Source organism: Lytechinus variegatus, chromosome 3, assembly GCF_018143015.1.
Source record: "Lytechinus variegatus isolate NC3 chromosome 3, Lvar_3.0, whole genome shotgun sequence".
Lineage (NCBI taxonomy): Eukaryota > Metazoa > Echinodermata > Echinoidea > Temnopleuroida > Toxopneustidae > Lytechinus > Lytechinus variegatus.
In genome coordinates, this window is record NC_054742.1 from 102700 (window position 1) to 127798 (window position 25099).

The window sequence follows — 25099 nt, forward strand, 5'->3', positions numbered from 1 at the left end:
TGCGTTGTTTATCATATATTTGCCATAGCAACTGAGAAAGTACGCTTACTAGTCACTGCGTATGCGCGTTGTTTATCATATACGCGTCATGCAACTCTGCTGTCTGATTGGCTGGAAGCTGGATTGAGCTTGCGATCCAGTCATAAGGATTTGACATGTCAAATCCTTACGATTTTCCTTGCGACTTGTCTCTGACCGGTCTGCGACTCTCAAGCTGACAAAAGCTGTGACGTCACATTTCCCCTCATCCAGTCGCTGACCAGCCGGGTCGTAAGGTGTGCGGTGGCCTTTCGACTTTCAGCTGTGTATTTATTTTACATATTCACATGTAATGGAGCAGGCTAGGCACTGATATGGTCTTACATATAACAAGATTGCATAGACTATAACAGACATCAAATAAAAATGTTATTTTAACAGACAACTTGTGATCAAAGGGTGTGCATCAAACTCCTATATTTAACAAACAGCTTCATCCAGGCTTCAAATAAAGGAAGCTCAACAAAACAACAATTACTGTCAATTCCATGCAACTGGCAAAGACAATTAGGAAACAGTATCCTTTAATGCAGCGCTTCTCAAACGGTGGGCCGCGAGAAGCTCCAGAGGAAGAAAAAAAAATGGGGGAAAAACTATAGTATGTTTCACAGACCTGGACCTGTCTGACAGCCTAAATATTTTATGTTTGATCGGTCGGTCGTGGGTAAAACAAAGCTAAAGCATGCTTTATGCATGTTGTAATATATGGTTTCGATCTAACTTAGATGTGAACCTTATCAAGTTAATTGTCGCCCATTTATCGGACCTTTGCGAATGCAGTAAGTTCTTGAACTGTTTGTTTCAAACGTGCTTCCGGACTTTGAGTTCAAATTTCACGAAAACATTCTTACATCAAAATTGACACTTTTTAAAGCGATTTAAAAAGGGCCAGGGAGGAAACAAATTGAAAAGACTCTGAATGTAACTGTAAGAAAATATGAACCTGAATACATTAAATTTGGATTCATCATAACTGACAGTGATGCAAAATCATAAGCAATGTGTGTCGATTGTTGAAGGTATTCTGCATTCTTATTATTAATAACAATATGTTGTCATGGTTGTATACGTTTGGAGGAGGGGCTCAAAGGCCAGGCTACCTAAAGGTTATGGGCACTAATATGCCCATTATAATCTATCTTTGAGTCAAGACAAGTAGTCATATCGCTTTCTTAACATTTTGGTAGGTGGGCCTCGAAAAAAAATTGAGAGTCAAAGTGATCCTCGAGTAAACAAAGGTTGAGAAGCGCTGCTTTAATGCATTGTATGCAAACTGAATGTGCATTAAGACATACATAGAACTGTAAAAGGAACAATGAACAAATTTGTTAACACAACTGGACTGACCTCTGCTGTTTATGAATCTCATCCTAGGAGTCTTATTTTCAATTTCACTTTGACTGGTCATGCAAGCAGGATGCACAGAATGCAGTACAGATCTTGTACGAGGAAGATAAGAACTTGGAAATAAGATAAAATCACTGATGTTTTGAACAGAACACACACTGCATAGATTCCTCATGAGCGCAGGATTATGAATCGTCCCTGAAGAAGTACGTCTGAGACAACCATTTCAAGGTCAGGTCAAAGACTGTGAAACTGATTCCTACTGCAACAGGTCCCTTGATCCAGTTCATACTGAGCCCCTTGTACAGGCCTCCAATCACACCACCTTCCTGCACAATGTTCCTCCCTGTATTCAGGACAGAGTCATAGGAGTACTTGGTAATTCCTGCCGTCTGCATACGTCGTCTGATGACATCCAAGGGATAGGATGCTGACTGGCCGCACAGACCTGCAACTGCTCCAAACGCAAGCCTTTCTGTAGGACTTGGCTCCGCAGCATTTGTGTACTCTATTGAAGAATTGAAATAAAGGAAATGTCACTTTAATCAAAATTCATGAAGAGAGTAAGTTTTATAGACTTGATACTATCAAGGACAATGGTTGTTCTAAAAGCTTTTTTTTTCCTGCACCTTTGAATTGAATCGAATTCTGTCAAATATCAAACTCTTTTCCAATGTTATTGCAATTAATGTATCAACACTCCAAAAACTAATGATATTTCCCTTACTTTAAGATTTCTAAGCTACAGTACAGTGTATTCAGTTCAATTTGAAGACTCATCATGTTAATATTGTATAATTCTTTTGGAAATATCAAATCAATGTAGATGACTCATCTAAACTGTATGATCATATAGAAAGAAAATTAATCAAAATATGGAACCCAAATATCTCCAAGACCTAATCTCCTTTCCTTCCTCTTCATCTGTCCTATCCCTCCGCTCATTTTTTCTTTAATCTAAACTATGACCCTCGCACGAACGCTTGATATGGGGATCACAAGTTTACTGTAATTACTCCTGCCGTCTGGAACAAAATCCCAACCCATATCCAAAATGCTATCTCTGTGGAAATATTCAAATCCTAACAGTTAAAGGACCAGTTCACCCTAGCCAAAAGTTGATAAGAATAAAAAGATAAAAATCTAACAAGCATAGCACAAAAATTTCATTAAAATCAGATGAAAAATGAAAAGTTATGACATTTTTAATTTTAGACGCAATCAATTATATAAAAAAGAAATATATTTCCAAGTACAACATAAGATTATAAGGGTTGGCATATAGAAATAGAGGACAGAAAGAAAAAGAGAAATTAAAGTGAGGTATGAGATATGGGGTGGAGCGATGGGAATGAGATGAGTTGAATCATGAAGAAACAGGAATAAACGTGCAGCAAAGTGTGAGTATGATAGGAAAGACAAAGAAAAGAATGAGATTTTTAGCAAAAAAGGATACCATACAGTAGACTTAGTAGATTGGATAGGAATGAAAGATAAAACAAAGAAAAGATTGAATCAGAGGGATGAAAAAAAAGAACTATCAGGCAATTAATTACTCTCTATATAGTACATAAAAATGTTTGTTTTACAACTTACAAGTCAAATTCACAATATTAATCATACAATGTCTACCAGAGTAACATCTAAAAGTACAGCAGAAAATATGGGATGGAAAAAGTGACACGGGAGAAAGAAAATAAGGATGAGGGGAAGAAGGGATACACAAAACAAGAAAGCATTCATAAAATGCAATTATTATTAAATGAAAAGCAAAATTGAAAATCACCTGAGTGTTCACATGTGTGAAACTTGCATTTAATATCATGCAAATATAGGATTGTAAAATATCAAATGGTTCATGAGAAGTCTTATCAATTTGATTCAATTGGGGAGGGAATAAATCATTCAAAGGTAGGTTAGTGAATTGGATACAACAGCATACAAAATAATAACAACATACATATTGACCTTACACTTTCAGTTAGGTCTATGCGTATTGGTTTGACTAAAACCTAATTGCACATTATTACTGTTTGTGCTTTTCAGCATTTTCATGGCTAAAGTTTAATAGTCAAGCATAATGGAAAACACCCACACACCAAATGTGACATAAATTAGTTCATGGTTAATCATAGCATGGTGAAATGTATCTTATAGGCCCAACTGGAATTAGTATACATCAAGTGCAAGTCAAAATAAATTTTGAGCATATCATTATTCAATGCATTTTTACAAAAATATTTACCAATGCCTGTTGCTTCATAGTTGGGTTCACACCGTATGAGTTAGCATATGTACAAAATCATATAAAATAAAACTGAGCAGTTCAAAGTATGAAATCCTCTGAATGACTTACCTCTATGTCGTTTCTTGAGGGTTTCATATGTGAAGAAACTGATGCCCCCATAGGGTATAACACCTAGTACTGTAGGGAGAAAACCTCTGTAGAAACTGGACATTCCATCCAACCTGAGTGTCATTAGGAACATTGACAAGATCCCTTTGTAACTAGATAAAAACAAATGAATTTGATCAGTTTCACATCATTTCCACAATTTTTCACTCTTACACTACAGTGTGTCCACTTAAATGGTCCACACATTGCAGTTATATGGGGGCTTGTGAACCTTTTTAACTCAGAAAGCTAAATGAGATGGAGCATGTATGAGTGGTGGGGTCACCACAAAGGTGCAACGGTAGAGGGCGGACTATTATGGATCACATCGTCTAGAGGTAAATTAGGTTTATCTGATTAACATCTTGGTTACAGAAGCATCAACAATAGGATACAAAAATATTCTAGACCTGGAAATGGAAAGCTCCCCAACACTGAGTTGCAGTGAAAGTTAGAAGGAAAGTGCATTACCAAATTCTCTCTGACCAAAACAAAGATTGTTACATGGAATGTAAGGAAAATGCATGAAATAGAAGGACCGTCCAAGTATTGAGGCAGATTAAGATTATGAATTACAAGAAAGGCTTGCCAAGACTACCCCCCCCCCCCCCCTCCAAAAAAAAGGGAGTAATGGGTCGCTGAGAAATAGCACAAGTGTATCCTGAATCAAATATGACAAAGAAATGTATGGACCAATGCACAAGCCTAATAGAGTCACTATTGTTCCCAGACAATTGGGGCCCTGAAATGCTTTGTAGGATATGATGCTGGACATGTGCCTGCATAGGGTAGGTTGGGAGGGGTTTTTGTTATTCTGTTACAATCTTTTTCTCACTTCAATTAATTTGAAAAAAATTAATATATTTTCTTTTTGTTCTTTGCTTCCACTTTTCAATATCACAGCTGCACAAGAAAAAGTCAATTTTCAGAAAAAATTATATTTTCACCAAAGAATATGGGAAATCTTTCAAAATGTAGTTGATGAATATGAGAACCAGCAAAATGCTTTGATAAATTTTGCAGACTTCTTTTTTCAAGGTATCTCACAAATAATGAGGGAGACTTGGTAGCTGTACTATCTGAGTAACATACCTTGTTCTGTGAGTAACTGCCATCCTAGCCCTGAGGACATCCAATGGATATGTCAAGGAAGCTGCTGTAACACCTGCAAGAGACCCTGCCAAAAATCGTCGTGCAGGGGTTAGGTTCCTGCCAGAAGAAGATGGTAAACAGAGGATTGTAATTCTAAATATTTCAAGCAGAAAGCAACACACACAAAAAAATACATGAGAAGAAAGAGTAGAAAACAAGAACCTTCATTTGCACATCTGTTGAAATAAGATTTTACGTAACTTTGAAAAACATATAGGAATACATTGATTAACACATGGTGTTGGTCAACCAATCTTCTCTTTGAAGCAATTTGTGAGTATGTATTATATATTGCACAAGGGGAAAGGGAGGAAAGGTGGTTGCTGCTCATTCTGTAATTTTTGCACCAATCTGATATTTTGCAGCTATAAAAACTTAGTCTGAATAAGTCCAGTTAAAATAGGTTAAATGCATCTTCAGATTGATATTGTACATGGTATCAAAACAATCCGTGGTAGTTTGAAGGAAGGCACACATCAAATATTCATTCAGATAAATGTATCTGTTGCTCCGTGCAGATTGGCTCACTCTAAGTGTAGTCAAAATTACCAAACCCTTGCTTGCTTAAAAGCATCACTGCCATCTAACTCATTTGGTATAACAAATCAACAATAACTAAAACCAAAGATAAAAACATTTTGAATGTATGTCATGATCATGTTTCATCATTACCTGCAATAATTACACTAGATGTGACCACTTCTGAAACAATTCTCACAATATAGACTAATACTAAATGATTCTACACATAAATTAAAACCATTCGTAAGATGTGAACACCTTTCAACATGTTCTATTCTTCATAATATTTCATCGTATTTTGATCTTCTACTTTAACATTTAAGGAAAAAACCACTCTGACATCAAGGTGTTTTTATTAAAAGTCCACCCCAACAAAAAGTTGATTTGAATAAAAAGAGAAAAATTGAACAAGAATGTTACACTGATGATTTCATCAAAATTGGATGTAAAATAAGATAAAATAATGACATTTTAAAGATTCACTTAATTTCACAAAATAGTTATATGCACATCCTGATCAGTAAGCAAAATAATGAGGAGACTGATGACGTCCCTCACTTTTTCTTTCGTAGTTCATTATATGAAACATTATTTTTATTTTCTCCTCTTTGTCCACTGAACCAAAGTTTAATTCCGCACTGATGTTGTGTAATTACATTTCTTTAACATTTTATGGTTCAGTCTTTTTTTGTAATATGATCACTTCGGTACTCTATAATCTGGCGACAAAACACATACTGTGTATTTTGGGTGTTGAGGAGTTTTTTGTACTGTTCATGCGCTGCATACTGGATAGCAGCATATGGGATGATTCGGACCATCGTTGCTGAATTACCCCTCCACAATGCGACCAATCCTTCCTTCTGGTACACATCTCTAAGAACACCAACTGCATTCCTTACAGAAAACTTCATATCTGATGCTAAACAAAACAACAACACAAAATAAATGAATGAAAGGTTGTGATTAGATACATGAACAGTAAATAAATATTAACCGGTACATCTACAGGTATACAGAATGCACTATCGACATCTAATTTAACATTTCTAAGGGAAAAAAAAGGTGACAATCATCATGAAAGACCACTTATTACCTAATTATTTGCAAGATCCAAAACATTTGGAAGGGGAGGGGGGGGGGGGGGTGGGTGGGGACAAAAACCCAAACAATTCCAAAATACAATATGAGTGTATCAAGTTAGAAGCAAGTTTTACCCTTGAGATTAACAGGCACCATGAACACACATAACTTCCATGAAGGGATCATTCATACATGATGTATTCCATGATAACCAATGAAGGTACTGGGTATTCACTTTCAGGAGGGGAATTAAAAGCTGTTCTTGAGGCACCTCTGTTACTTGTGAATGTCAGATTTAGGTGCACATTAGGAACAAACTACTAAAGATTTTTAAAGCATCTGAGAGTGAGATAAAGTTCTATGAACAGATTAAAAAAACAAGTGGAATGCCTCTGGCGGTCTCAGCTGCATCACACGATTCAATATAGCAGCAGTACTGACTTTGAAAACTACAATAGTTATTCACAAAACACACCATTCATATAATGATACAATACTACGTTCATTGACATTTGACCTTGATCATGTGACCGTGATACTTGATTTCCCCTGTATCCACATTTTATACACTTTATCTATAAAATTTGAAAGTTATGACAGCAATCTAATAATTACCACTAAAATGGCTAAAGCTCAATGACTTTAAATGACCTTTGACTTTGGTCATGTGACCTGAAACTCGCATGATGATACTTGATGACTCTTAGTCCAAGTTTTATGAACTAGACCAATATAATGTACTTACAGAGTTATGACGGTAATTCAACAAATACCCCCCAACATGGCAAAAGTCCATTGACCTTTGACCTCAGTCATGTGACCTGAAACTCACACAAGATGTTCAATGATACTTTGTTAATCTTATGTCCACGTTTTATGAACTAGACCAATACACTTACAGAGATATGATATCATGAACTAGGTCCATATACTTTCTAAGTTATGCCGTCATTTCAAAACTTAACCTTTGGTTAAGATTTAGTGTTGACACCGCCGCCGTCGGAAAAGCAGCCCCTATAGTCTCACTCTGCTATGCAGGTGAGACAAAAAATCAACTGCCCAATCGTACTTACCACATTCAGCATTTGAAATCTACAATTCAACACACTTTCACAACAATCTGTCCACTGATTGTATAGGCAATTTAATCAAGATATCAAGGCTGTACTTCCATTTAATATTTTCTTCATAAATATGAAAGCTAATTTTCTATTATTACATGGTATTTAACCTAGGGAAATACTTCTCTGACTTTTTCATTTATTATCTAGTGTATTGAACTTACTCTGAAAGAGAATTTTTGTACGATCCAGGGGAGCAATGACCGATTTGGCAACAGCTCCAGCAGCTGCCCCAGCCAGTAGGGATGAAACAATCTTACGCCAAACATTTCCCTAAAGGAACAATAAAAAATGAAATACACTCAATACTTTAAAGTTGATATACAAAGGAAATAAATTTCCATAAATTTGGTATCTAAGCAAAACCTACATCCTTTATAACCTATTTCAACATCAACATATTAAATCACAAAAATTCTCTGGCTTCTTAATATCCTCGATTGAAATGCACCAAACCAGCCTCTTCCATGAGTGTGAAAACTCTGCATTGTAAATGGGCCAGTATGAGTGATGTCACATCATGGCATTATATTGATGTGCACAGAAAACAATGCAAGGACCTATAGACAGAAACTTGGCTGTTATGAGGATTACTTTCAAAATATCAGAGTATGAAACCCCCCGGGGGGGGGGGGCACTCGACCAAAAAAGTGGTGGGGGTGTGCCGCGGGCGAGACAAAAAACGAGGGCCTTGTAGCGGGCTTATTGTAAAAAAGAGGGTCTTAGGAATGGGCTTCGGAACGACAAATGTTTGTGAAAACGGGGGTCCTTGAAACGGATCGCCAGCGTGTGAGTGCGTATACATGCATCCCTATGGAACGGTCATGCGTGCATGATGCAGCTAGCGCGGCCTCCGCCGGGGGAGCTCTGCGGCCGCTTTTCACCAAAATTGCAGCTCATTCAATGCGATCGGAGCGGCGTAACGAAAAATATGCGAAGCTTTGGAGCGGATTTCTCTCTTCTTTTTTTCTCGATAAGAAGAAAATGCTATGCCTTGGAGCGACTTTCTTTGTTCTTTTTCTCAACAAGGCAAAAATGCTATGCCTTGGAACGGAAATTTGAGTGTGAAAATGGGGGTCCCCTCCGCGGCACATACCCACTATGCATTATATACTGAGTGCCCCCCCGGGATGAAACCTGTCTAATGATATTAAAAGGCCTGGTCACACCGCCCAAGCGTTGTTGGAGCAGTCGTGGAGCGGCAAGGAGAGAAGGTCGAATTTGGACAACGCTCGTCACCGCTCACAAAATTGGGGAAAAAATTGAAAACATGGGCATTGTCTTAGCGGAGCTTTAGCGGTGGCGAGCGGTCGCGAGCGTTGGTTTAGCGGTGACTCGAGTGTTGATAGAGTGGAGTTCTGCGCATGCGGGCATCGCACAGTGAGCCAGAATGAGTTGAATGTGCGCCAAAATTATTTTCCGTGTTATATTTTTACTGTAGAATAAGGGCAATTTTGGGCGTAGAATCGACTGAACATAATTTAAAGCCCATATGACGTCACTTTGATACCAAACTTTGATTGGCTGCTATATAAGGGTATACATTTCTTCAGGAAAGCTATGTGTTTACAGTACAATTTGGGATGGTATAAAAACACTGAAATGGTGTGCTCCAAAACTGCGTATTAAGGGTCCAATTTGAGCGAGGTTTGGGAGGTGGGCACCTGGGCGATATACTAGTAGTTTAACTTGACCTTTTGACCTAAAAATCAATAGGCTTCCTGGGATCCATGCTGGTATCAAAATTATATGACCCTAGGTTAAGATATACTAATTTATCACGTTTACAAGGACTTCAGAAGGGCAGGGTGCTACATAAGCCCTTGCCCGATTGCCCGGGGCAAGTAAAAGTTAAAGTCAGGCAAACGTTTTGAATTAAAGACTAAAACTACTTGCCCGAATTGGGCAAGCAAAATTCTCACAGTAGAATTACCCAAATTAGGGTCGATATGATATACATGTATGTCAAAAGAGGGGGGAAAAGGTCAATGGTTTATAAAACATTAATATTTTCGTTTGAGGAGGTAAAAACTTGGTTTACAAGGATTTTTTTCGGGCAAGCGAAATAGATTTTCAGGCAAGCATATTCAAAATATTTAAAAATTTACTTGCCCGAAAGGGCAAGTAAATCTAAAAAGTTATGTAGCACCCTGGAAGGGTGAGATGAAAGATGTCACTGTGACCTTGACCTTTTGACCTCAAAATCAATAGGCTTCCTGGGATCCATGCTAGCATCATACACACTAAATTATATGAGCCTAGCTTAACTTAAACTAAAGTTATTGTGTTTATAAGGACTTCAGAAAGGTAAGATAAAAACATGTCACTGTGAATTTGACCTCAAAATCAATAGGATTCCTGGGATCCATGCTCGTATCATACACACCAAATTATATGAGCCTAGCTTCAGCTAAACTGAAGTTAACGCATTTACAATAACTTCAGAAGGGTAAGATGAGAGCATGTCGTTGTGACCTTGACCATTTCACCTCAAAATCAATAGGCTACCTGTGATCCATTCTAGCATCATACACACCAAATTATGAGCCTGGCTTAAGTTAAACTGAAATTATCGCGTTTACAAGGACTTCAGAAGGGAAAGATGAAAACATGTCACTGTGACCTTGACCTGCGACCTTTTGAACTCGAAATCAATAGGCTTCCTGGGATCAACACCCAGTTATATTAGCCTAGGTCAAGTCAAACTGAAGTTATCGCGTTTACAGTGAAACATTAAAAGTCAAGTCCACCTCAGAAAAATGTTGATTTGAATCAATAGACAAAAATCAGACAAGCACAACGCCGAAAATTTCATCAAAATTGGATGTAAAATAAGTTATGACATTTCAAAGTTTCGCTTATTTTCAACAAAATACCGGTAGTTATATGAACGAGCCAGTTACATCCAAATGAAAAAGGTGCTGATGTCACTCACTCACTATTTCTTTTGTTTTTTATTGTTTGAATTATACAATATTTCAATTTTTACGAATTTGACGATTAGGACCTCCTTGCCTGAAGCACAAAATGTTGAAATAATGGAATTCCACGTGTTCAGGGAGGAATGAAACTTCATTTCACATGACAATGACGAGAAAATAAAAATATTTCATATTTCATATAATAAAATACAAAAGAAATAGTGAGTGATGTCATCAACTCTCTCATTTGGATGTATCTGGCTCATTCATATAACTTTTTTGTTGAAAATAAGCGAAACTGTAAAATGCCATAACTTTCTTATTTTACATCTGATTTTGATGAAATTTTCAGTGTTATGCTTGTTGAATTTTTCTGTTTTTATTCAAATCAATTTTTTGTTGGGTTGGACTTGTCCTTTAACGGACGGTTAGACAGACACCGAGCCTGATACCATAATATGTCCCGTCTATGACAGGCATGTAAAAAGAGGCACAGCAGTCATTTAAAGAGTGGTGAAAGTTCTGACTCCAACCCAGCTCTGAACTTGCTTTATAACAAGGTCAGCTAGTTCCTAATTGTCAGTTTAGCCAACTTGGTAAAAGTGAAAACAGAAAGAAGGTGGGGCTAAGAACCTCCAGAAACCCAACTAAATAGCAAAACTTAACTTTCTACCAGTGTGAAATGCACATCAACATAAGTGGTGAGTGAGAACTTACATGGGATGATGATATCTGGCTGGCTTGCCTGCCATCACCCTTGAGGTTAACAGACACCTCGACCATGTGAGGATCTTCTATGAGTGGGACTCGATGCTGATGACTATCCTTACTGTTCTTCTCCTGAGCTCCTATGCTCACCTCGCTACCTTGCATACTAAAGCACCTTTACATGGAGGCAGTCTGCTTGTCTCAACTTCCCAGTGTCTCGTCTCCGCGACTGAAGTTCACTTTCAATCAATCTATTGTGTCATAATTGATGAGAACAACAACAGGTAACACTCTGTTATCATAATCCCTGATGACTTTCACACACCTTTCACTGTTATTCATACAAGACAATAGGTACTAATAAAGTTCACCATGCAGTGAAAACACTCAATATGAAACCTTCAATCTTAATATTTTCTGCAAAAGAATACACTAGCATATGATAAAAATCATGATCTTGACTTGTGAAAATCAGAATTCTCATTCACAAAATCTATAAAAAAAAAGGGGGGAAAGATTTTGTGCATGTTTTGGATGAAGATATATATGGTATCTATTTTCCAGGAAGGGTATTGCAGCAAATTTATCACTTCTTTTTTTTCTTGAAAGTGATGATCGCTTTTTTTTCCATTAAAGCTGAATATTTCATGTCTCATGATTCTTCTTTTAAGAATTTGTATATTTTTTATATGATCCATCAGCATTTAATAATGTATCATATGGCATGAATATATTTTTTTTAATTTTTGTATTGATTGAATGAACTTCATTCCTTTGAGCTTGATAAAATGTCAAATGAAATGTGATTACATAAAGATCTCTGATTACACCAATAGGAATCACGTTATGGGGGGGGGGGGGGGAGCTGCACATGATGCTGCTATTGATTATAGGTACATTATTAGGTACTTTATTTTAGTAACAATCATGAAACAGTAAACCTTGTGTGTAAAACTCGCATTTGGAATCAAAACATTGGTACAAGTACCTTCTTTTTTATTTGCACTTTATGATTATTACAAATTTGCCGATGCCAAAGAATTTTATAATATGTGAGATCAACTCCTAATTATTGCAAAACGATTTTTATAAAAATATACACGGATCCATGAACATATAAAAAATGTACAAAAATTAGGTAAATAAATAATCAGAGAGCAGGAGAATAGACAGATATACAGGTATGCAAATAAAAAAAAAGACTATCTGGCAAATTTTCTTGATTGAATTCTCATCATTACTCTATTAAAGGGGATACTCTGGGAGGAAAGTAATTTTATCTTAGTAAAAGAAGAATATTCACTAAGCAAATGCTGAAAAATTAATCAAAATCTGATAACAATGTTATACTGAATTCTAAAGTTTTGAAATATTTGTGAAAGCAGGTATACATGTCAACATGAATGTGCAATAGGTGGGCTGATGATGTGATGTTCCCACTTTCTTTTTCTTATGTTATTACATGCACCTTAAATAAAAAGTGGAATGCCTCAGACAGTCTCACCTGCATTATGCAGTACGATATAGCAGCAGTGCTGTCTTTGAAAACAGCTATTGAATAATTATTCACAGAAGAAAACACTAATATGATGATAAAAATATTATATTCATTGAGCCAAAATAACATTTGAACAATGATCATGTGACCTAAGACATAATGAGCAAAACTATCATTCATACTTGATTACCCTTATGTCGATGTTTCATGAGCTAGATCCATAAACTTTCTAAGTTACATGTACATGTATGATGCCAATTCAACTCATACTCCCAACACGGCCAGATTTCCAAATGACATGTGATCTTGTTACATGTTCCTGAAACATGCACATTCAGGGATACATTGCTGCTCTTATATCCAGGTTTCATGAACTAGATCCATAAAGTTTTTAAAGTTATGATGACAATTCTACAAATACCTCCAACAAAATACCAATGTTTGTTGACCCTAAATGACATTTGACCTTGGTCATGTGACCTGAAACTTGTACAGGATGTTCAAGGATACTTGATTGTTCTTATGTCCAAGTTTTATAAACTAGATCCATGAAATTTTAAAAGTTATGACAATTCCTCAAATAACCCCAACATGGCCAAAGTTTGTTAACCCTAAGTGACCTTTAACCTCAATCATGTGACCTGAAACTCAGTCAGGATCTTCAGTGATACATTATTACCCTGTCTAAGTTTTATGAACTAGGTCCATATACTTTCAAAGTTATGACAACATTTCAAAAAATTAACCTTGGTTAAGATTTTGATATTGATTCCCCCAACATGGTCAGAGTTCATTGACCCTAAATGACCTTTGACCTTGGTCATGTGACCTGAAACTCAAGCAGGATGCTCAGAAATACTTGATTACCCTTATGTCCAAGTTTCATGAACTAGGTCCATACACTTTCTAAGTTATGATGACATTTCAAAAACTGAACTTTGGTTAAGATTTGAATGTTGATGCCACCGCCATCGGAAAAGCGGCACCTATAGTCTCGCTCTGGCATGCAGGCGAGACAATAATATCTCAAAACTCACTAATACAAAAACCCTGCCATATTTTCAGAACACCTTTTGATTTCACTGCCTGATGAAGAAGGGGGCCTAAAGCTACATGTAAGCTACCATACCATACTTTAAAAAGCATGAAATTCTGTAACAACATTTTGGTTCCCAATATCATGCTGTAAACCATATAATGCCATATAATTGAGAAATATTGATTCATAAACCAGGGACGTGAGAGGGATCCCCCTCTCATGTCCCTGCATAAACCAAGACAAATGCACAGATCTATGAAAAAATTCTTTAGAAATTTCAGATTTTTAAAATCAATATTATATATATAATTTGTGTACCCAAATATCTTGTACATATTCTTGTTTATATTTAAGGTGTTGACCAGAAGTCCCAGAAATATATATGTAGGTCAAGTTGACCTACATGTACATATACTTCTGGGACTTGTGACCCCAAAATACCATGCATAGATCTGGACTGCAATGCAATTTGGTTACAAATGGACATAATTACAAAGTTACACTATTAACCCCAGTGTAATGTCTTTCAAAGTGCATTGATCCCCGATTATCTGGACTTTATTAGAGATGACTTTCAAATCTGCAACATGTGGTGGTCTGATAGAGCATTACATATCAACCACATGTACAGTACTGTATATGTATTTGTACTTGACTGTATTAACAAGAACCATGGTTTGGTTAACTGGGGGCCCGAGGGGAAATCAGCTCCCAAAATACCCCATAACATTTAAGTCCACACTATATTAAGTTTAAATTTGAGAAAATGAGCATTTAACTTTCAATTTTCTATCAAAAATCTGGTGGAAACCGGAAACTTGAAAAAAAATTATTAAAAACAGAAGAATGCTTGCTACAAATTACATACGTAGAAGTCCAATGAAGTGACAAATTCAAGTTATCATTATTTGAAATAACAAATATTTCCATTCAATAAGCAAGGTTCGACATTAGCCCTGGCCCAGGGCCACCAGAAATTAACCTTGGTACACCATTTTTGAAAAATGCCAAGGTTTGGTGGCCCGATGCAGGTAACCCCCCCCAAAAAAAAATTAAGATTTTTTCCCCCTGCTATTGCAGACATTTTACCAACTTTCCGCAATTTCAATTTAAGCCAGTTTGGCTTTTTTCTTTGATCTACACACAAACACACACAAAATCGGCATAGTATAGCAAATTACAATAACTCCCCGCTGAATCTACGGCGTTGGTAAACCTTGAGATTTGTGATCACTCTGCAGCAGAGCATCTACTTCTTGAGATGTAACTTAAAAACAAACACAAACATTGTCCCGAAATTTACATGATATGATTTTGAAATATGATTTTATGATTTCAGTGAACAATGAAAGGATTATCATAATCAAAGCTTCCATTTAATTCATTTAATTTTGAAATTTGGCTTGAAATCATGGCAATAATTAGGGAAATACAATTAAAATAATCCCACCATGTCTACTGTTCATTTATTTTGCCAATTGTAGTTCTATCACCATCTAATGGTCATTAAAAGCATATGCATGGTAAATTAGAACAGGCAATTCTTTCATGATGAAAGTTGAAAATTCTTTCTATTTCCTTAATTATTGCCATGATTTCAAGCTGATTTTCATGAATGAATATACAAAATGGAAGCTTTGATCATGATCACATTGTTTACAGAATTCATATAATCATTTTCAAATTCAAGGTTTCATGCAAAAACTTGGAAATAATCTTGTTAGAATACGAGTGTCAAGTTGGCTACTCTATATGTGTGTGTGTGTTTGTGTGAGTTTGTGACTGAGAAATGTGATTGTGACTTCAGCTGAAAAGAATCTAGCTCCTTTATTTGTCTATGTACTACAGAAAAATGAATGCTTACTCCACCCAACCCAAAAATTGGTTTGAATAAAAAGAGAAAAATCAACAAATATAACCAAGAAAATTTCATCAAAATAAGATGTGAAATAAGTTATGAAGTTTTAAAGTTCGGTCGGTATACAAATTTGAGAAAACTGTTGACATCATCCACTCACTATAGACTCATTACATGGAATATGATTGTAATTTTTCCTCATTGTCACATGAAACAAAGATTGAATCCTCCCTGAACATGTGTGATTATAATTGTTTTAACACTTTGTGGTTCAAGCAAGAGGGTCCTTGTTGTCAAATCTGTAAAATTTGAAATATTGCACAATTCAAACAATATCAAACAAAAGAAATGGTGAGTGAGGGACATCATCGACTCTCACTTTTGCATATCACTGAGTTGAGAATATCACTGTCTTGTCAAAAAATAAGTGAAACTTTAAAATGTCATAAATTTATTTTACAGAGGATTTTGATGAAAGCTTCTTTGAGTTTTCTCTTTTTATTCAAACCAACATTACCTGGGGTGGACTTGAACTTTAACAGTATTAATCAATTACTGGAAGTTTTTTTTTATTCATTGATGAAATTGAATGATTTCAAGAATATTAGTTAGAATCTACAATGAAATTGTATTTCTGTGAATAAAACATTTGGTACAACCCGAAACTGAAGTACATTAATGTTCGTGGTGTCCATTTTTTCATAATGTTAAAAGTTTATTTTCAACATTTTTCTCTATTTCTTTGGGCTGCCAAATTTCAATTTTGGGCCATTAAAAAAATTAAATATGATGGCTTTCAAAAAAGTTGGTGTGGATCATTGCAATAAGGTAAAGTATGATCTGATTCCTCATGAAAAATGTTTTGATGTCATTTCATTAGCTATGAATCAATGAGAAGAATTTTCTTACCACCACACTATAATAAGTGGAATGCCTCTGGCAGTCTCGCATGCACTAGGCTCAGCAGTGCTGACTTATGCCAATTCAACACACACTCCTAACACGGCCAGAGTTCATTGACCTTAAAATGGCCCTTGATCTTAGCCATGTTCCTGAAACACACACAGTGTATTCAGGGATACATGTGCATTGCTGCTCTTATGTCCAAGTCTCATGAACTAAATCCATAGATTTTCAAGGTTATGATAATAATTCCCAAAATTCCTCCAATATTACGAAAGTTTGCTGACCCTAAATAACCTATGACCTTGATCATGTGACCTGAACCTAGCACAGGATGTTTAAGGATACTTGATTGCTCTTATGTTCAAGTTTCATGAACTAGATCCATAAAATTTCAAAGTTATGACAATTCCTCAAATACCCCCCGATATGGCCGAAGTTCATTGTCCCTAAGTGACCTTTGACCTTGGTCATGTGACCTGAAACTCATGCATGATATTCAGGAATACATGGTTGCTCTTATGTCTTTGTTTCATGAACTAGATCCTTAAACTTTGAAAGTTATGACAATTCCTCAAATAACCCCAAACATGACCAAAGTTTGTTGACCATAAATGACCTTAATCATGTGACGTGAAACTCAGGCAAGATATTCAGTGATACACTACCCTTATGTCTAAGTTTTATGAACTAGGTCCATATACTTTTGAAGTTATGACAACATTTCAAAAACTTAACCTGGGTTAAGATTTCAATATTGATTCCCCTAACATGGTCTAAGTTCATTGACCCTAAATGACCTTTGACCTTGGTCATGTAACCTGAAACTCAGGCAAGATGTTCAGTAATACTTCATCACCCTTATGTCCAAGTTTCATGAACTACGTCCATATACCGGTACTTTCTAAGTTATGATGACATTTCAAAACTTAACTTTGGAAAAGTGGCACCTATAGTCTCGCTCTGCTATGCAGGAGAGACAAAAACGCCATTTATATAATAATAAAATACTAGGTTCATTGACCCTACATGTAAATGGCCTTTGACCTCGATCATGTGACCTACTGTAAGACTCCTGAAAGATGATTATTGATACATTGTTTAACATCATGTCTTAGTTTCATGAACAAGATCCATTAAGTTATAATGGGCTTTCAGCAAATACCCCCATATGGTCAAAGTTCATTGACCCTACACAGTGGCGTAACTCAATCCCCCAAATGCCCCCCAATCAGCTGGCCAAAAAAAAAAACGGGAAAAGCAGAAAAAGAGGGAGAAACATAGAAGGAAAGAAGAAATTATTGTTCATGTTATCATTATGTTATATCACATAAGAAACATTTTTCATAACTTTATGAAACATAATTTGCTCAGGGACTCTGTCTTTATTGTTCCTGGTGCTCGCATTGTCTGTTTAACGCGATATATAATCCTGTTGTACTAAAACCTCCCGTTTACAAGTCAGTATACACCAAATATATTTCCTGGCACTTCGACTTATTAATGTTTTATGTAGTGACATATGCTTCTTTATCATGACTACTTAAAGAGATTGCCCTATTTTAATATCTTAATATAAAACATTTCCTGTCCATGTCTATGTTCGCAAAAGTTGGTGAGATATGTCGGCTCTTCATGAATTCCTAAAATCAGTCCTTATATGTCCCTTTTCTGATCAGAATATAAAAAAAATTTCAGCTCCCACTTTGCGCTCGCATGCATCATTGTGAAATAGTATAGTCTTAGTGCATTCCTACAAACAAGCATTAGAATGCCCTCGTCACATCTAAATTTCCTAAACTTTCAGCTCATGCTTTGCGCTTGCAATATTTTATTAGTGAGATGCGTATATTATGATTACAATGACTACAATTGCTTCATGTGTTTAGATGTAATTCTAACAAAATCAGCAAGAACTTGGCTGTATGGTTATATATGTATACTCTTAATGGATTCCTAAAATGTCCGTTTCGTGGTCAATTCAGCTTGCGTTTCGCGCTCACATTGTTTGTTTACCGTCACAGGTACATATCATGATTTCAAAAATTTGCTTATTATGTCTGAACATCAAAAATTTGCACATTATTTGATCAGTGAGATACATATTCGTTTAATGGCACTGTCCTTAAAATGTTTTGATTAGGTCAACATACATGTACCTGGCATGTGCGCTCCGCACGCTTACTAAGTGACTAAATTTTTTTGCTTGTGCACCCCCAATGCCATGACCCACGGTACTCCACTGACCCTACATGACCTCTGACCTTAATCACGTTACCTGAAACTCATGCAAGATGATTGATTACTCTTATGACTAAGAACGAGATCCATATACTTTCAAAGTTATGATGACATTTTAAAAACTTAACCTTGGTTAAGACTTCATTGTTGATTCCCGTAACACATGCATCTCAAATGATAATGGATTGTTAAAAAATGCTGATTCACACTGAAAAGCATTGAGAGAGAAACAGATTAAGAAAAGTACTATGGACCCTGGACCTCTTCACACATCCAAGATCTTAGTAATGTAAACACACATGTGTACATATTTACTGTATCTTTTGTAGCTCAGCAGTTTATCACAAGTCAATACATGCAGGTCAATGTACAGTAAGTACTATTAGAACCGAGTGCAAAAGAGCATTATTGAGAGTTCTGTACAAAAAAGTAAATGAGCATGTGTATGAGAGGAAGAAAGAGATAGAAAATTTATCAAAAGTTTGGTGCTATTGTAGAGCTGTAGCGTGAGCAGGGTTCTTGACTTGTTAGTTACATTTGTGACTTTGTACATCACTATTCTATCGGGGACATCCCGATAGACCGCGGGTCCGATAGTCCGCGGGTCCGAAAGACCGCGGGTACGATAGTCCGCAGTGTGTGTAAAATTATGATCTGGGGGGCGTTTCATGAAAGGACTTGTCGGACGTTTTATCCGACAAGTCCCATTTTATCCGACAGTTACCATAGGAACAGTGCCTTTCAGCCAATCAAAATCATGGAAAGATATCAGATCTGACATGTTGGATGAAAATATTGATGAAACGCTCCCCAGACATATCAAATGTCATCGAGAGGTCTAAAGGTCAAATGATACGAGACCATGGGGTTCTATCAGGTGCGGATCCATGGGGGGGCGAGTGGGAACTGCCTTACCCCCCCCCCCTCATAAAGAGAGGGGGGGAGAGGGGAAAAGGGAGAGAATAAAAAGAGAGAGGAAGATGGGAAAAGAAGAGAATAGAAAAGAGAGTAAGAGGGAGAAAGGAAAGACAAAGAAAAAGGGAGAAGAAAAGGGGGAAAGAAGAGAAAAATGAGACGGACAAGGAAGAACAGAAAAGAAAGGAGAAAGGAAAAGGAGGAAAAAGAAGAAGAAAAAAAGAGGAAGGAAAAAAAAATATTTAAATAGAGAGGAAGATGGGAAGAAAGATAAGAAAAATGGAGAGATAGAGGAAGAGGGGAAAAGAATAGAAGAAAAAGAAAGGGAGTGGAAGGGAGGGAGAGAAGAAAAAAAATATTAAAAGAGAAAAAAGGTAAAGGAAAGAAAAAGAAAAGGGAGAAGTAAAGGGGGAAAGAGAAAGAGGGAAAAGAAAAGAAAGGAGAAAGGAAAAGGGGGAAATAGAAGAAGAAAAAGAGGAAGGATGAGAATATTTAAAAAGGGAAGAAGATGGGAAGATAGATAAGAAAAGAGAGAGAGAGGGGAAAAGAGGGGAAAGGAAGAGGAGAGAGGAAAAGAGAGAAAGAAAAGACGGGAAAAAAGAGAAGAAAAGGGGAAAAAAGAAAAGGGGTGAAAGGAAGACAAGAAATAAGAGAAAAAAAAGGGAAAAATAGACCATTACCGGTAATTTTGTACAAATTTTCTTTTTTTATTCATTATTTCTTTACATTAGGTGACCTGTCAATTGACAGCTCAACTGTTAATTTCGTACAAATATTATTTTGAATTCAATTTTTATTCCTTCCTTCCATCCATTCATTCAATATTTATTTATTCATTTATTTATCTATTTATTTAATTTTATTCTTCCACCCTTTCTTGATGGTACAAAAACTCCTCTATCAATTTCCTTCAAAATTTTATAACATGTGTATGAAACGAGTTAAAGGTCAAATGGGATCCTGACATCATCTAGGAGCCATTTTGTAAAATCATATTCTCAATCATATCCAAAGTTCTCGCTACCACGCGTCACGGTGAGTGGGCGCCGACTACCCTGAAAATTTTAAGGGCAAAGCCGCCAACTGTGAACTTCCCCCCCCCAACCATGGTCTTTGTATTGAAGTCTCTAAGAAGATATTATCCATTAAATAAAAAGGGGGTCAAATGTGCTCATTTAGGAAAAAACAGATAAACAGAGATAGACATCGAATACATTCAGTGTGGTATCATGGTATTGCAGGAATACCTTGAAATGACTTGACAAACCCTAATGCCCTTAAAGGACAAGTCCATCCCAACAAAAAGTTGATTTGAAAACAAGGCAAATGCAAATTTGTGTCTCGCCCACTTATGAAAATAACCTGAAATCTTGTGATTTGCGAGGGCACGCAACAAAATTGTATCAAAACTTCATTGTGAAATGACTGGGACGGAATAACACTTGTCATAAGAGCTTTGCATGTAAACTGTAATGTTTACCTGAAAATGACCTTTGACCTTACCATGTGACCTCCGACTGCAGCATAAGATGCACGTCCCCCAACTCCATCTACCGTTTAAGTTTGGTTGAAAAGCGACTTACGGTTGCGGAGTTAGGTGTCATAGGAGAGTCTTGCATGTTAACTTTAACGTTGACCTGAAAATGACCTTTGACCTTACCATGTGACCTCCAACTGCAGCATAACATGCAGGTCCCCCAAGTCCATCTACCATCCAAGTTTGGTTGAAAAGTGACCTACGGTTGCGGAGTTGGGTGTCATAAGAGTCTTGCATGTAAACTTTAACGTTGACCTGAAAATGACCTTTGACCTTACCATGTGACCTCCAACTGCAGCATAACATGCAGGTCCCCCAAGTCCATCTACCATCCAAGTTTGGTTGAAATAACCTCATTATTTGTCTGATTTTTCTTAAACTTTTGTTGATCTGTTTCTTTGATTTTTCTGTTTTCACACAAGCTATCTTGTTCCAATGGTTTCATTCTCCTTTAATTAAGTAGTGGCATCACGTGGGTAGACTATGACATGCAAAAGTGCCTATAAATTTTAAAATTATAATCTCACGTAATCAATCATAGATGTTGAAATTACATCAAAAAATAAGTGGGATAATGCATTCAATGATCATTGTAATACAAAGAATCTATAAAAAATGTTAGTAATACGCCACAAAACCATTCCTTTTGAAATAGTAAAATAAGTTCATCGATAAAGATTCTACCACGTCAGGCCATCCATAATTGGACTTGTATTTTTAATTTTCAGACCCCTAGCTATTAAAGGTAAATGCTAGTTTTGGTAACGATATCAAAATAAGTTCGTACAGAATCCAATGAAATGACCACCAAAGTGTCTGTTTGTATTGTTTGTATGAATAAAACGCATTTGCCAAAGGATTCTGGAAGAAATTGTGTAATTGCTGAGAAATCAGCAAATAAGCACAGGATTTGGGTAGAGCGTTGGGCCCGACGCTCTAAGTAATAATTATACATTGTCCCACGTGCGCTTATCTGTGTTGGGGATCTTCGATGTGAACATTTTTCAGCGTAGATTTCAAGATTTCACAAAGTTCAGTTGATGTAACTGTACCAGATCTAGATCCTCGATGATATATGGACTTATGGTCAGTTCCTCCATGTCTGCGCTGTCTCCCAGGTCTGCGCACCCGCGTATCTGCGCGAAGAATATACGCAACGCAACGAGCGCGAACTTTACACATGCAATACATCGACAGGTATTCTTTAAAAAATCTGACTCAAAATGGTGGAAAAATATTGAATTCAGGGCATTTCATGTGAATGAGTGCGCAGACATGGGGTACCATTTTTTTTCAATCTGAAAATGACTGCCCGAGGTTTTTTCCAAGAAAATCATATACCATATGGGCACTAGTATTCAACCCAGCAGAATTCAAAGATTTTGACATATTTCCAAAAATATTTAGAAATATGGAAACTATCTTAATTTCATACCTTTGTTATTTCCAGGGTAATCTGTTGTCGGTATTTTCTTTATCAATCTGTCGACTGTATGCGCGTAGGACCGAATTATGCGCCGATGGCCTTTTGCACTGAATTGCACTAGTATTCAACCTAGTGAGGATAGATAGCAAATCTCAAAAGGGTTTATATTGCTAAATTAGATCTAGGCCTAGATCTATGTAAGTCTCTGGCTTTGATTAATTCCCCGTTTGGTCTCATCTCAAATGGTCTAGTCCATAGTCGGATGGGACAAGGGCAGATTGAGAGACAGGACCATCTTTCATCGCTAGGTTGAATACTAGTGCCAACGGATTGAATACTAGTGCCAAAAACCGTCGCCGTATAATTCGATCGCCCGCGCAAAAAAAAAAATAACGGAAAAAGAATAACCAGCAATTGCTCTTAGAAATAAGACGGGTCTGAAATTCAGGTAAATTCTATGTTTCTATATATTTGAGGAAACTCTCCAAACGGGTTGAATACTAGTGCCCTTACGGTATTTCTTTTCATTTTTTTATGAGATATTTGGCAAACTAACTCATCATGATGTAAGGAACATTAACAATTGAAAGATTTTGTGAAATAGGAAGAAATTCATGTGAAATCTTAACTCAAATTGTTAGGTGCGCAGACTTGGGGCCCACCATCATACTGACAATTAAAGGGGAAGTTCACCCTGACAAAAGTTTATTGTAAAAATAGCAGAAAAAATAATAAAAAATATTGCTGAAGGTTTGAGAAAATTTCATCAAATAATTAAAAAGTTATTAGAATTTCAATTATATGATTTGTGACGTCATATGCGAGCAGCATTCCTACATAGCGAATGGTAAAAAATCAATGAAATGTCATTTTCTCAGAAAATTGAAAATGGTTTTCACTGTAACTTTTGTATATCAATAGACAAATCATTTCACACCCGATCATGAAAAGAAAACAAAATTAATTCATCAGGAACCATACAAAATTTGAAATATATATATTTTATATTACATAACACATGGGGCAGCTGCTCGTTTATGACGTCACAAATCCAAAATTTTGAACTCTAATAACTTTCTTACTCTTTAACGGATTTTCCTCAAACCTTCACCAATATTTTTTACTATTTTTACAACAAAGTTTTCTTCAGGGTGAACTTCCCCTTTAAGCCTTGTTTTACAAACTTTCTCATGAAATCAGTGTTTACTGCAACTAGGCCTACTGGAATTTCTCTTTAACATTTTGATAAATACTAGGCCTATACTAATTTATGCATAGAATTTGTCAAATCGTAAATTTCGGTATAGGCCTAGAAGATTTAAAAGAAAATTGTTAAACTATATTTTGATGATGTTTGGAATCGTAAAAAAACGTATAATTATCATCATTTTACAAAGAAAACCCGTTATGGTTTCCTTTCGTAATCTACTAAAATTGGATATCCTGGGGGTACCCATCTCCACGTCCACGTGATTTTTAAGTCACGAGATTAATTATTCATAATTCCATTTTCTCAGCAATTGAAAATTTGAATGCTCTAGGCCTAGTCTTCATGGTCTAAGTATGTATGGTGCATAATTTACCTGTGCTATTATTTTTAAAAGATGAAATTCCCAAACAATATTTGCAATTTTTATACAGGCCTAATTTTGAAAATTATGCTATTTTGTGACTAAGCCTCTAAGGCTAGACTCTACGGGACTCTACGTCTCGTTTGCTCTTTGTACCGATCGATATCAAGGTATTTTAGTTAGGAAGCCTTTCGAGAAACAGTTTTAGTAAGATTGGAACTAACTCCATGGTTGGTGGATAAAGATATGACTAACTTGTCCAGGTGACAGGTGTTGAGAAACGGGCCCCAGAACATCGAATAACAAAACTAATCGTGTCAATCAAAAGTCCTGTTCAACTTTCCGGCCTATCTATTATTCTATTCACCTTAGGCCTACATGTCTCAGCAGGCTACAATTACCGATAACATTTAATCTCCAATCCAGAGTCGGCACAGTCTAAATGTTAAATTTGTTCACAGATGACCTCACCACTGGCATTGAATCAGTTTTTACGTGAGTGTGAGACGATTCCTCGCGGCTCAGCTAGCTAGCGCTAGCGCACCGTTACGTCGGCCGGCCCCCGAAAGTACGGGCAGCAGAGCTAGCTAAAAGTGTAGAAGCCACCGTGTAGAAGCCGTACGTACCGGTACGTTCTGGAATGAAGTCCAACAAGTTTCATAAAAACTCGCCCTCGGCCTCAGGAAACTCGGCTGAGCTGCGCTGAAGGGTACCGTCTTGCGCAATTTCACGTCGCAATTCAATTGAGGACGTTCCACATTTATGTTTGTGCATAGCGCATGTGTGCATCATGATCTGCGCATATTTTACATTTATGTTACAT

General features: G+C 36.5%; 1 protein-coding gene across 2 annotated transcripts; it reads right to left on the reverse strand.

The window, feature by feature from the left end:
* Window positions 1-510: 510 nt before the first annotated feature.
* Window positions 511-24970, reverse strand: LOC121409898 (mitochondrial coenzyme A transporter SLC25A42-like). Of its 2 annotated transcripts, none has more exons than XM_041601678.1 (7): window positions 24748-24970; window positions 11298-11539; window positions 7824-7932; window positions 6194-6377; window positions 4874-4990; window positions 3743-3894; window positions 511-1894 (listed from the first exon to the last, which is right to left on the reverse strand). In XM_041601678.1, the coding sequence occupies exons 2-7, from the start codon at window positions 11451-11453 to the stop codon at window positions 1572-1574; spliced, it is 1041 nt and encodes a 346-aa protein (XP_041457612.1). In that variant the 5' UTR covers window positions 11454-11539; window positions 24748-24970; the 3' UTR covers window positions 511-1571. The 2 variants fall into 2 exon arrangements, with proteins under 2 accessions (XP_041457612.1, XP_041457611.1); XM_041601677.1 differs by having other exon boundaries at window positions 24644-24970.
* Between the last annotated feature and the right edge of the window lie 129 nt (window positions 24971-25099).

Bases quoted from the DNA above. Each gene is read 5' to 3' on its own strand.
- LOC121409898 (XM_041601678.1), bottom strand. From the start codon at position 11,453: ATGCAAGGTAGCGAGGTGAGCATAGGAGCTCAGGAGAAGAACAGTAAG. The intron at 7,933-11,297 runs GTAAGTTCTCAC...TTGTTCCTTTAG, and splicing joins GCCAGATATCATCATCCCAT to GGAAATGTTTGGCGTAAGAT. The intron at 6,378-7,823 runs GTAAGTTCAATA...TGTTTTGTTTAG, and splicing joins TACAAAAATTCTCTTTCAGA to CATCAGATATGAAGTTTTCT.